Source organism: Meleagris gallopavo, chromosome 3 (genome assembly GCF_000146605.3).
Source record: "Meleagris gallopavo isolate NT-WF06-2002-E0010 breed Aviagen turkey brand Nicholas breeding stock chromosome 3, Turkey_5.1, whole genome shotgun sequence".
Taxonomy (NCBI): Eukaryota; Metazoa; Chordata; class Aves; order Galliformes; family Phasianidae; genus Meleagris; species Meleagris gallopavo.
The window spans coordinates 23,150,024-23,163,712 of record NC_015013.2 but is presented as its reverse complement, the minus strand read 5'-3'; the positions used below and the strand labels follow the sequence as shown (position 1 = coordinate 23,163,712).

The 13,689-nt window shown below is 34.8% G+C and overlaps 1 protein-coding gene across 1 annotated transcript in view; it reads right to left on the bottom strand.

Annotated features, from left to right (window-relative positions):
• The window catches only part of DNAH5 (dynein axonemal heavy chain 5), a 108,666-nt gene that overhangs the window by 62,447 nt on the left and 32,530 nt on the right, over positions 1–13,689 (bottom strand). Inside the window, 13 exon segments of the mRNA XM_019613825.1 lie at positions 1,168–1,355; positions 1,712–1,890; positions 2,901–3,073; positions 4,311–4,535; positions 5,238–5,450; positions 6,131–6,287; positions 6,938–7,101; positions 7,732–7,885; positions 8,434–8,633; positions 9,124–9,364; positions 10,043–10,281; positions 10,817–10,879; positions 11,580–11,798. Of these exon segments, the coding sequence (XP_019469370.1) occupies positions 1,168–1,355; positions 1,712–1,890; positions 2,901–3,073; positions 4,311–4,535; positions 5,238–5,450; positions 6,131–6,287; positions 6,938–7,101; positions 7,732–7,885; positions 8,434–8,633; positions 9,124–9,364; positions 10,043–10,281; positions 10,817–10,879; positions 11,580–11,798 (2,415 nt within the window).

Genomic DNA, 13,689 nt, shown 5'->3' with positions numbered 1-13,689 from the left:
TCTTTTCTTTTCTTTTCTTTTACTTAGCCACCTTACTTCAGAAAAGTAAAGGATGTTCCCGTGATCAGCTTCCAAACTTTTAAGGATCTCCTCAAATAGGCAATGATTCAACCCCTTGGACTTCATGAAATTCACAGATTTGATGACAATTTGCAGAAACATTAATCCAGTACACATTGCAAAAATATTTAAAAACATATTGCAAATTATTTTATACTTCCTTTGAGCTTTTTAAGATGTAAGAGTACTCCAGATGTTTCTTCCACAGTGAATGCGTTAACTTATTAAATTATATTAAGAAATGACAGAAGCCCAAGTTTAATAATTAAATAAGAAAACTTACACGTCTGCTTAACAACAAAGTCAAATGTCAAAGGGCACCAAGTACATTTAACACACAGTATGTGCGCATTTTAGTTTGACTGAGTTTGTGTGGCAGATGTGATAGGTGGATTCAGCACTGCACTGTAAACTCCCCTCCACAGCATTTGTTCTTGCTTACACAGCTCATACTTCAGCTATGCGCAATCAAGTAATGAAAAATATCACAAAAGAATCGCATAATAAAGTCAAAAGTTTACAACCTTGTGTGGTCACATTACTGGTTGTCCAGGGCTGCATGCAGCCAGCGGGCTATGGGTTGGACACACTGGGATTAAACAAAAGTAACTTTTAAGCTTTAAATTACATGTAAAAAGTGAGTTGTCAGGCAGATTGACCATCATATCCCTACAGCATTTTAGTCACTTTACATCCACAAGGTATGAAAGATGTTATTCTCAAACACTCCAAATCTAGATTTTACATGTCTTATAAGTCCTGTTTTGACTGGTTATTTCCAACTAAATCTCTATGGTCATTTTTCTACACTTCTAATAAAATGCATATTTTGGGAACACAAATGTAGCATTCAGAAATTATGGGACACATAGATAACTTGCCTTTATAAGAATGGCTACTGTAGCAAATCAGTTTATTTCTTAACTGCAGATGTTTGATGTCAGCGAGAAAAGACTGAGTAAACCATCTTTGTTGTAATACTTACTCCTCAAACTGTCATTGAGTACAAAGAGCTGACTGACAGAGTTAGCAAGTGCAGGTAACATACCAGGTTAGAAACAATCATACAATTATCACTGGTATATTACAAACCTACTGAATACGTACCATAGTAAGAAAGATGCCAAATTCAGGGTTCATTTCCACACTATCTCCATCAGTAAAAACAAAGCTTTTCTTATGTTCCTTCTTGCATGTCAACACAATTGCAATTTGCTGTGCAGCTACTGATAGTACTGGTAAATCAATACGATTGAATTCGTCAAAGCAACCCCAGGAGCCAGACTGAGCAAGACCTTCAAAGAAAAGCGCAACTAAGTATTTGTCCAGAATATTGGTAATTCTCTTTTTGACATTTGTAAGGAGAAAAAAATTGAAATCAGAAACCAACACATCCTACTAGTACACAGCTTTTTCTTTTCGTAGGCAGTCCTCCTTGAATATTTTATAGATATTTATATATCCTTTCATAAACTGTCTAATCTTTTCAGACTTTTCTATTTCTTGGAGTGTTGCAATGGTATTTTACATTAAGAAGGCATTCATTACTTGCAGTTATTGAAAGGCAGAGAATCAACTGCTGATAACATGTTGATCTTGATTTATAAAGCTATTCTCTGAGCATTTGTAACTCATATAGTCCATATCTTACCTTTGAAGATCCTCCCAAGTCCTCGGAAATCCATCTGATCTGAACAGTTGAAGACAACTACATATTTACCAAGGCACCGTCCCATATCTTTGATGGTTTCGGTTTTTCCAGTTCCTGCAGGCCCCACAGGTGCTCCACCCATATTCATACCTAAAGCTTGAGCCAGAGTGATGTAACATCTAAAAGGCAACAATCAATTATTACCTGAAGGACTGAAACATATGGTTTTCTGTGCAGTGCCGGAGACTCTTACTCAAGTGTGTCATATGAGGAAGGCTTTGTTGATGGAGATGAGGAAGTGTGGAAATGCATGTGAATGTGATTTAAATCAATCAGAAGAAAAACCATGATGTGAGCGGTTAGTCTCCTCAAATGTAAAATGGAATACGAAGAATGAAAGAAAAAAATACAGAGAATCTCCATAATCCAATTGGATAGCTTAGTTCCTAGGTTACTCAAGCTGAAGCAGCTCTTAACTATGTTATACTGTGGAGTACAATAATGAAAGAGAGCTATTTTTGCTTTGCTATCCATCTTTAAAATTTGATCATACAATGCATCCCATTTTCACAAACAAAACATATGTGATGTAGTAAAACATGTTCTATCAATTATATATAAATAGAAGCTCTAGAATTTGCTATGTTGTTTAAAAAAATATTTTCTTCAATCTCTTATTTTGTTACTGTTTATTTATAAATCACTTTGCGTTATTAGTTAGATGAGTGGATCCTTTCCTTTAATAGTCCTGCAATTACTGCCACATCCTTCTTGATCAAGAACCTGCAATCTATTGCAGCTGAATAAAAAATTGATTTCCCTGTTTATTCTTCCTTAGCTATTACCAATAGCTTGCTTGTAAACACACATCTTTGTCCTCCATCTGCATATTGTATCTGTTGGATGTACCTGACCCTCAGGTTTATTAGTATCATACACATGAGGATCATAGTCTTATGCATCATATGCATGGGAAACATAAGCTTGTGGCAGAAATAAACCTGTTAGTTATTCCATACTATATGACACAGAAACAAAAATATTAATGTAAATTTATTGGCTTCAGTAAGACTGTGATGGATAAACTCTGCAGAGATTTATTTTGCATCCAGAAAGTAAGACTGAGTCACTCCTGTAAAAGCCCAGATTTGGAGTCAAAGAAAAAAGGAATAAAATCAGTCTTTGTCACCTGTCTGTAAGAGGTGTGATGACAAGCCTGTCAGTACAACCCAAGAATTCATTCTGGTATGTGAAACCCACATCAGTGATATTAACCATCATTTTATCATTGTCTTCATTAAAATAAAATCTACACTGTTTCAGCCACTCGAAGTCTGTAGGACTCTTAATATGCATGCAAACCTTAAAAAAAGAGGAAAAAGACAAGACCGGTGTAACATTTACTTTTGCATTTGTATTATCTAAGTAGTACTGTCAAGGTAGCACTACAAGCACAATGGAAGGCAAAGTATATGCTAGTTACGCAAGAATTGTGGAGACCTTACTTTGATTTTTACCACAAAAATTCTTGAAGTGTTACTGCTGCCTCTAAAACTACGCTAAAGCAAAGGAAATACCCAGTACAAATGTACAGTTCATAGCCTCACACAAAAGCCATTAAGTTGAATTAATGCATTCCTATGCATTCCTATTTCTATCATTTAACTATTCAACTCTATCATTTTATTTTTACATCTGAGGAAAAATAATATGACATGCTGCTTTATGTAAAAACACAAAAGTCATAAGAATTTCTGTATGCAAAATGGAAGAAAATGGTATTTCAAGACAATGTGATGCTGTGAAGATATTCATCAAGAACTTCAACAGAGCTGGGAGGTGTTCAAAGTTGACCAACTGTAAAGTAACTAAAAATGATACTTTTCATAAGATTGCTAGTAAGATGATTTAAAGTCAAAACAACTGGACCTATTCCGGAACCTACCTATCAGCAGTGGGTAAAAAAATTAGTAATCCCTTCCTCAGACAACATAATTTCAGTCAAGTCCAGAGCTTCCTATAGAGAAAAGGCATGCCAGCCTAGATTTTGAATGTTTAAGGAGTAAACGCCTTCATTTTCCTAATTTTAGTATCCTGTGGCAGCATGAGAAGGTGTGAAGTGAATAAATAAATCCCTAAGTAATTAGATATTCTATTGAAACTAGAACAGAGATGACAGCAGCTTCAACCAAAGTCAAGCTTTCTTCTGTTATTATAACACTACTAATTCTTTTTATTCCTTCAGAATCACAATGTAGCCCACATAAAGGATGATTGCTTTCAACACAGTTCATGAGAAAAAGAATTTTTTGTGACCACACAACAGCAGCATCTAACTTAGATTGGCCAACACAGGACATCATAAAATTCTTCTATTGTTGGGCAGACCACAACACCAAATTTCCTATAGAGAAGCTATGACATGGATTGAATAAATATTTCTCTAAGTCTCCAAGTCACAACATCATTACAGTTATTACAGAAATTGTTTGGCTTAACAGGCAGGCATTCATATATCACAGCTGTGTTGTCTACTTGACATTTCACACTGTTTTACATGGCTACCACCTCATAACCCAGTACATTTTTCAATACTTACCAGACCATCAAAGATGTCCCTCTGATGCACGTGAATAGTGATTAATGTCTCATATTTAATTCGTTCAACTGGGTTAAGGTCCTTTGTTGTCATATCTATCAATGTGTTTAGAAGATCCAGGAAAAACTGGTTTGTCTTTCGCATAATCTTTTTATCATACCTGGCGTTAGTCAAAGCTTCTTCTGAGTCTCTTGTCCAAATCATTTGGATCCCCAACAACCCAACCTTAGGAAATATAAAATGGTATGCTTCATCTTTTCACTTTCTTCTTAAATGTGCATTCACAGACAGAGATAATCTAAAGAAATTGTTCTATTTCTATAAAATTATTTTTCTATGCTTCCTTATAGAAGTCACAGAATCCACACATTTAAGTGTCCCAACTCCATTTATAAACATCTATACAAGCCCACAGTTCAGTCTCAGAGAAACAGCCTATCAAACAATGGTAATGCAACTGTTCAATATAATTTACATCATAATATATAATAGCCAATAGGTTATCAGAATAATTAATGTTTCAATTTAAAATATTTCTTTAGTAATTCATTAACTTTTAGTTCCTTCTCTAATCACATTTCTGATCACAAGTGACGAAGTTTTTCCTAAATATATAAACAAACCTTACCACTTTTCCCTTAGTAGTCAGGTATTAAGTGTGAAAAGAAGTAACATTAGCTCTATTGCCTCTATTGCATTAATTTACTGTACTCAGCTTTTTTTGTTTTTTTATTAAGAGTTTCAGAATAAGTTTTAATCTTTTATTTTCAGATATCTAAATTGGTATTCAAAAGATTGCACTGATTAAGATTAATTTAAATGTCAGTTTTGCATCCAGCTGCAATCTTAATTTCAAAGAGAAGAAAATCTCACTAATGTGCAAATTGATATATGAGCAATTTTTCATTGATTTAACAGTGATTTTACCTGAGCTGGGTAGGTAGAAAGAAATTCAATCAGTTGGAAACTAGTTTCCTGGATATGCATAGCTGCCTGGCGAATAACATGGTGCAGTGACAGCTGGGACTCCTTCAACAGAGAATTGAGCCAAACTTCCACATTACCTTCAGCCATTACAGGTCTTCTCAGTTCAATAGTCTCACCCTCTCGCGAACTAATTGACAATATACGATCATATATCTAATACAAGCAAGAAAAGAACAATTTGTGATTAATAGGTTGATTATTACTTCTATTACAACTGGTTTTCATGCTAGCATTTCATTAAATTTATTTAGATACGTACAAAATTATATCAATCTATTAAGCAAAATGTGAGCACAATAAAACCGTTGCTTTAAGTATGAATAAAGGCTTTAAACAAAACATTGCCATCTGAAGGAGACAGATGTACAATACACGCTAACACTCAAATTTCACTTCAGTTTCAATGAAGGCATTCATTTTCCAGGAACAAGAAAAGGAAACCTTTCCCCATTAGTAATGCATATCCTAACAAAAGTTGCAGACTTAAAACAAAAAATAATGGAAACATGGAAGTTAAGGAACATGGACAACCAAAAGAATTTCATGCATGGGGAGGTAGCAAATGTCTAAGGAAATACATACATACACAGGTAAAAGAGAACCTGTGTTGCAATCTATTCTTTTCATAAACAGTGTAAGAAAATTGTTCTTCAAACAACATTTTTCCAGGCAATCTACGCATACAAATATGCTCATAAAACATCCTTTCTGGTGAGCTTCTGATTCTAGCCTATATTAAGCCACAGAATACAATTCAGCTTGCTATTTAACAGATACCATGCATTGTTTAACAATCTGAAAGAATGAAACTTCAAGGTTTGGGGAGTACATACCCTTTCATGGAACTTGACAGTTTTAATGTTGTCAAAGACATTCAGCAGATGTGCTTGTATAGTGTGAGAATCTGATGCCTGGCCAAGAATTTCTAATAGGGCAGGATCTGATACAAAGAAGAATCGTGGAAATAGGAGGCGCTTCTTCTCCAGGTACCTGCATTTAAAAATATTTGTTAGGAGGAGAAGGAGTAGACAGAAAATGAATTAGGTTACTTTATACATCCTTTCCTTTTTAAATGTGGTATTTCTCACTATGCATTATTGCTTTTTTTAATTATTATCCGTGGTAGCAATAACAATTCTTATCCATCATACCTTCATTTTAAGCACCTGCTTTAAGACTACTCTTTTAGTACCAGAAATAATTTCATTGAAACCTTAGCTGTTTTTTATAATGTAAACACTACTAAAATGAAAAGAAATTATTATGAAGCTAGTGTTTTTAATTTAGGTCAGTTACTTGCTGCCTAGTTGTCTTATTCTGAATTTCTTCCAGACCTGTGAAGGATCTGGAAGGATATACAAACCTAGACTGCCTGCTGGATTGAAATCAGACACAAACACCTTTGATGTCATCAGAGAAGGACAGTGACAGCTTAGTCACTAATCAAATACTTAGCAGTAAGGTACTGGCAGTATCTTTGGAAGACTTGTATCAGCCTGCTACCTTGTTTACTCAGTTCAACTGAATTCATAGTGAAATAAAAACAGGATCTTTATGAAGTCCATGGGACAGTACTTGATCTTTTGCTAGTTACACAATTTACAACCATTTTCTTGAGACTGGTATTGTAATAATCTTACCCTGTGAGTGATTTTTGACAGATTTCAAGCTGTTCTAGTAAATGTGGTAGTAACTGTCCCATGATTTCATCTCCAATGCAGCACTGAACAACATTAGATGTTTCATGAGCTCGAGTCATGATCCTTACCCAGGATTTATCAATGTTAGAGAAACGCTTTGCTTCCTGTTTAAATATAGAGAGGTGAAGCAATGGAAGAAAGGAAAAAAAAAAAAAAAGAAAAGGAAAAATGAATCTTCTGGAAGAATTGGCACCAGTAATCCTCTCACAAGTAATCACCAGAGTCCAGTCCCAAAGACTTTTCAGCTTAGAAAAACAAATCTCTTGGATAATAGAACTTATTTTATACTTCATTGACAAACCTGATATCCACTTTCAAACATTCTTAGAGAAAAACACAGAAAATGTCTTATTCTTGAGAATGCATGCTCCAAATTTGAAGACTTTTTCTAAAAATTACATTAATTTTAATTCAAAAAGCAATGTAGAAATTTTAAGATTCCTAGCAAAACTGCAAGTAATACTGGGCTAGTGACAAATATTACTAGATTAACCTAAGAATACTAATACTAGGCACACTTACACAAGTACTGGTTAATAATTTAACAGTCTAAAAATAAAGAGATCAACCTGAGGAGTTTTTTATTATTCTTTCTAATACAATATTGTGGTAGAAATTGGTTATCTAATGTCTTACTAATTTTGCTAACCATTACGACAATGAAGCATAAGTTACTGCATCCATTATGACATCATAGTTACGTTTTATTCTTAAGATATAGAAAAACTGAAAACCTTTGGAAGCTGTTTTGCTATGTCACCACCAACAAAAACAGCTTCTAAATAAATCCACAAGTTCTGCACAGTTATCCAGTTCTCAATGATATCTGTCGTGTTGGAAAGATAGTGCACCCATTTTTGAATCTGCGTCTTGAAGGGCGTGTTGTATCTAAAATAAATAAAACCAACTTTTTTTAATTTAAGAAGGAAACAAGTCGCTTGAAAGCCAGAACAGTCCTCAAACATGAGAAGGAGGAATATTCTTGCCATTTTTATTTTTGTAAGGAAATGTCTTCCTTGTTTTATCAAGGAGCTTTGACATTCCGCATGAGATAATTTGTACCTCATTTTAATAGGGATTTTCAGTACCTTCAGAAAAAATCTTTGTAAAAGAGGTGGTGGCGTACCACTGGGACAAAATAGCAATGCCTGTAATCCCAGCAGGACCCCTGCCACAACAGGGCAGTGCTCCCTTTTATGTCTGTCACCACTCTTGCATCCATGGAATCTGTACAACTAATTAGTCAGGAAATCTGAACATATCATTTCAAAATATTTTAATACAGAAATATTGACAATGAGAAGTAGCCCATGAACAGCTCAAGGACAAGAAAGCTTTTAGTTTTATCTAGATGTTTACTTTCATTCCCCTTTGTGAAATAAAGCCTCTTGCTTGTATTAATAACACATACAAATAGACTCTGCTTTTCTTGTTACCTGTTACTCATGAGAGAGCCAAGAATCATCAAGCTGTCCTCCATGGTTGCAATTGTTTCTGATATGCTGTCTCCTCTTAAAAGAAGTTCTCCACGGGTTTTAAAGTTTGCAAAGACAAATGTTTTGTTGTCCCATTCAGCTATCACTTGTTTTAACTTCTGTTCAATGTCTCTTTCCTTCACAGCACTTATGCAGATATCCTTTTAAATAAACAGAATGTCAAAACAAGTTATAAACCATTCAGGTCTTTGGTATCCAAATCTAACTGTTATTTCCTTTAACCCTAGTTTGGCTGAAGAGCAACTATTTATTAAGCGGAGATCCCTTCCAACCCAAGCCATTCTATGATTCTAAGTGGAAAGATCTAAAGACATGACAACACCATAGCTAATAATCCATGTATCAATTCACAATGTGGTAAAGTTAGTGTGGCTACTAGAATGATACAGTGATTATTTTTCATACCTTTAGTATCGTAAAACACCCTCATAAATGAATTGTGAGCCACATTACATGTTTTATACAGGGTTTACACTACAATACGTGTCATTATTTCACATAGAAAACTTCACTGATAGCCTATTTCTATGCTTTTTCTTTGCAGTGTTTTCCCTCTTAATACTGCTACTCAGATAACTATTTGAGCACATTGTTTAGTTTCATGCACCCATTTCTCTTCCTTCTAAATACCTCTATTTCCTCCTTATATCTGAGTAAGGGAGCCTCCATAATATTCTTCAGTCTCAGTGTTTCACCTTCTACAACAAAGTTGTGTTCAGTGAGTTCTGTTATCTGCTTCCAGTGCCGAGGCATCATTGCCTTACTTGACATACATTCCAGCAACGGGCAACATTCACAGAAGTCTTCAATAGTCTTCTTCAGGTCAAAAAAGGCCGGCCACTCCTTTACACCACGAGGAAGCTTGCGGCATCTACATAAAAATAATCCAAGCTTTTTCACATATAGTCAGATATCCCACTTCCCACTTAACCATCTTATATGGTTTTAACAGTAGATGATATATTCTCCAAATGCAGGTTCCCTGTATTTTGAGGATTTTGTACGTGACTAAATCTGTTACCAAACTATTTCACTGACCAATAACTGAATACTTACAGGCTCAATCTAAGGAGTGTATCTGCATAATTCTACTGAAGGTCCAAGTGACCATCAAATACAATTGAATCACTTTATATCTTGATTTCATCTTTTGGTGAGGTTCATGATAAGGACTGCTCTATTCTCTTGCAAAAACTCTGTTCCTCTAGTTTTGTAGCAAAAATATTCTATCTACTTTAGGCATCTCAGGTAAATCTCTATCTCTCATGATTAATAATGTTAAAAGAAACAAGGTAAATTTCCTTTATGAATAAAATAAACTGCATAAACTTCAATGTATGTTCAAAGGAAGAGAAGAAAAAATATATATCCAAAGTTCTCTAAGGAGCAATAATCAAATAATCCTCAATATTTACAGCATATTCTAGCTCCCTTAACTTAGGAAACTAGTAATGAATATATTTTTTCAATTAAAATTAATAGTGCTAACTATTACATTTAAGAAGTAAAAAAAAAATTTAGCCATCTTTTCACAGAACCAGTTTCTCACCTGTTTTGAAATTCCACAAGTTCACTGCTAATTTTTCCAACATCCAATTCTGACCAAAGAATATCATAGTACCCACTGACTGTGTCAAGGACGCTATTATATAGATTGTAGAGTTTCTGTAACAGATTCAGTTGCTTCTTTATTTCAAGTAGCTGAGGATACTGTGTAACGGGCAAGCCAAAAAGATCTTCTCCATCAGTGTAAGTAATGTATTTCCGAAAGAGATTATCAAATCGATTCTAAAGAGAGAGAGAGATAAATGAAATGTGTTTAAGTAACTAAATATTCAAGATCTGGCATTATGCTTAGAAGTGCATTGTGGAAAAAGGAGAACAACTACAAGTCATCATTACAGGAACATAAATTAGCCACAGTATAAATAAATATTTGAACAGGAGAACCAGACAGTATTTTGTTTTAAGGGAAGAAGAACAAATAGAAATGGGCAAAAATGTAGATGTGAAAAAGACACAATAATAAACACAAGAACAGCTTATAACGAAATAATACACTAAATTTGAGAATAGGCTCAGCTCCAGACATCTCAACATAGTTATTATTACTCAGGTCCTAAAAACATAGTTTTAATCAGCATTCCTTGAAAATGCAGGAAAAAATGTTACCTTAGCTTTCATCACATTAAAACAGTTTTGACCAATCAGTAACCCTATGTACCAATGAAAATTAGTTCAACTATCCCGATTCATTCTCAGAGCCTTCAGTTGTTAGTTTATTTGCATTAAGCAATAACAAAAATCTTAGAATTTATAGTACCTGGAACATGGTAAGCCTGTCACTGGCTTCCTGAGGTTCTAAACCAACCACCAGCGGCCCACTCTGAAAAGAATGGATATACATGAAATTAGAGCGAGTTTAGAGGAAGGGAAGGGGGAAGGACATCAAATTAAACAACAATGCTGATTTGAAATGCAAACATTTTTGGTGTTGCAAGACCTCATGCTTACATCAGGTAACAACTGATCTGACAGATTACAAAATTACTAAAACAACCATTTTATTTTCATTAAATAAAAGCAATTTGCTTTCTTTTAATATAGAAGTTTTGTTAATACTTGAAAATGTAGGTAGTACTAGAAAAGATAGGCAGTAGTAGCTCCTTTTTCAAGAATAAATAAGTATTAGTTAAAAGACTGGTTTGGCTTGACACATACTCTGCTGAGAAGGAACATAAGAGTTGAAGTCCTTTGTATTAACATTCAGTGCCAGAAATCTCTACTTACATTCTAATTTAATTTCTCTTAAATCCCAACCTTTATATTTGCACATGGTAACAAGCTATGTATTAGGAACTTTATGTGTCTCCAATCTTTTAGAGCTGACTACCAGCATAAATTTCAGTCACACACAAAAAATAGCATAATCTTGTCCTGCTTTGAAACTCAGCTACCACATCAACAAGAATAAGCACAGTTTTCAGATAGTAGAGGAACATTGTGCTATTTAGTCAACTCTACAATCTTTCCATGCTTCCACTGCTCTTCAAAAGCTCCTCTATCCCAATATCGCAAACTCTTACCTGTTCATAATCTGAATAGAACTGTGCACAGTCTTCAGTAAAAGTCTTCAGAGAGCTAATAAGCTCTCCTCTGAACTTCGGCTGCAAAGCAATGAGCTCATTCTGCACTTCATTTGCTCGGAGCAGCAGCTTTTCCCAAGTGTAGTGCAAAGTATCCACCTTCTCTGACTCTTCCTTGGTCACAAGTAGATCATACTTGTTTAATATAGCATAGGATTCCTGTCAGAAGGTTGGATCAAGATAAACAAAACAGTTGCAGATGTAATTTTACATATATAAGTGCTAACATTTTAAATACTTAAGTACAGAAAAATATTTGCTAGAAAGAAAATTTGTTCTTTTTATTACAGCATTGGCACAATCCGGCAAGCCAATACCAAACTCAAAGAAATATAAAAAGGAAAAAAAATACCTACCTCTCCTTCACTTCTAACCTTCCCATAGCATCTGTGAAGGTTGGCTTCTTCTCCCATGTAACTAGCAATAGGACAAGAGGGAATAGCCTCAAGTTGCATCAGGGGAGGTTCAGGATGGATATTAGGAGAAATTTCTTCTCCAAAAGAGTAGTAAGGCATAGGAACAGGCTGCCCAGAGTGGTGGTGGAGTCACTGTGCCTGGTATTTAGGAAATGTGTGGATGTGGTTCTTAGGAACACAATTTAGAGGATAATATCGGTGGTAGGTGGACAGTTGACTAGATGATCTTAGAGGTCTTTTCCAACCTTAATGATTTTGTGATTCTATGATTTTGCTTTTTTATCTTTTGCTCCTGTGTCATACATCTCCCCCAAAACAATTTCCAGTTAAAGTACCTCTCAAGTTTACATGTTTTAGTTTTATTTTAATAAGAATATTATTCAGATCCACGTCTTCCATTGTACAGCATGACCCAATCTGGATATTTATTACAGGAGGTAAGCCATGAGAAAAGAACTAACCAAAGGCCTGCAAATTAGCAAAGAAAACAAACATCTGTTCCATATGGATACCAAAGCCTCACTTTTTGTTTTCAACAACAAAGCATCAATAAATCATTTCAAAAGTTACAAGAACTGATATGTAGCAACAGCTTCAAATATTAAAACTGTTCTTCATTCACAGAAACATAGAATCACAGAATGGTTTGGGTTGGATTGGTTCATTAAAAATCATCTAGCTCCAATCCCCTGCCATTGGCACAGACATTTTTCTCTAGGTCAGGTTGATCAAAGCCCTGTCCAAACCATTTCAAATGATGGAGCATCCAGAAATTCTCCAGGCAACCTGTTTCAGTGTCATACCATTGTCATCACTGAAGATTTCTTCCTTATATCCAATCCAAATGGCTCTTTCAGTTCAAAACCATTGCCCCTTTCCTGGCACAACAAGACCCGGTAAAAGTAATTCTCATTACTATAAATTTATTTAATGTTCCCTTCACTTATTTTGAATTAGTTCAGCAATTATATTTTGTGGGCTAGCAGTTTCATTTGAATTTTTTTTTTCTGTAAAGAATTATTTCTTTATATGTTTATGTTTAATATGCTTACATTTTTCAGTTTGATCAACTTGCAAACAAGTCATCAACATGAAAACAGAACTATCTGCTTGTCACTCTGTGTGGAAAATAGGTTAACCTGTTCCAAAAATCTGACCCATGACTTCTTGTGCCTACAGAATCTAGGAAGCTGTCTGCAGAATTGGAAGTTTAGGAATCCTTGACTACCAAAGCTCATGCCTAGGCTCATGGCAAGAGCAAACCACAACAGTTCTTAGAACTTCTAAAATGTCAGCTCCCAGGAGATTCCATTAACAATTCCACTGATAGTTCTAACTGTGGATGTGCTTCACTTTTTACCTACTTTTTACCTACTTTGCTCTTTCATGGAACTAGGGAGACCTTCAGAAGGCTGAGTGATTCACTACTTCTTTGTAATGAAATACAGAAGGACTCTATGCTGATTTCCAATTCTTTGCACATAGAACATTTCATAAATTTCCTCAGGTCAGAGAAAACCAGGTGAAGAAACACAGCTGTGAGAAATTTGTCTGACAGCAAGCTGTCAGTTTTGCATTTCCAGAACAGAATTTTGTGTTAAGCTGATTTAATTTAAGAAGAAAAAAGAAAAAAG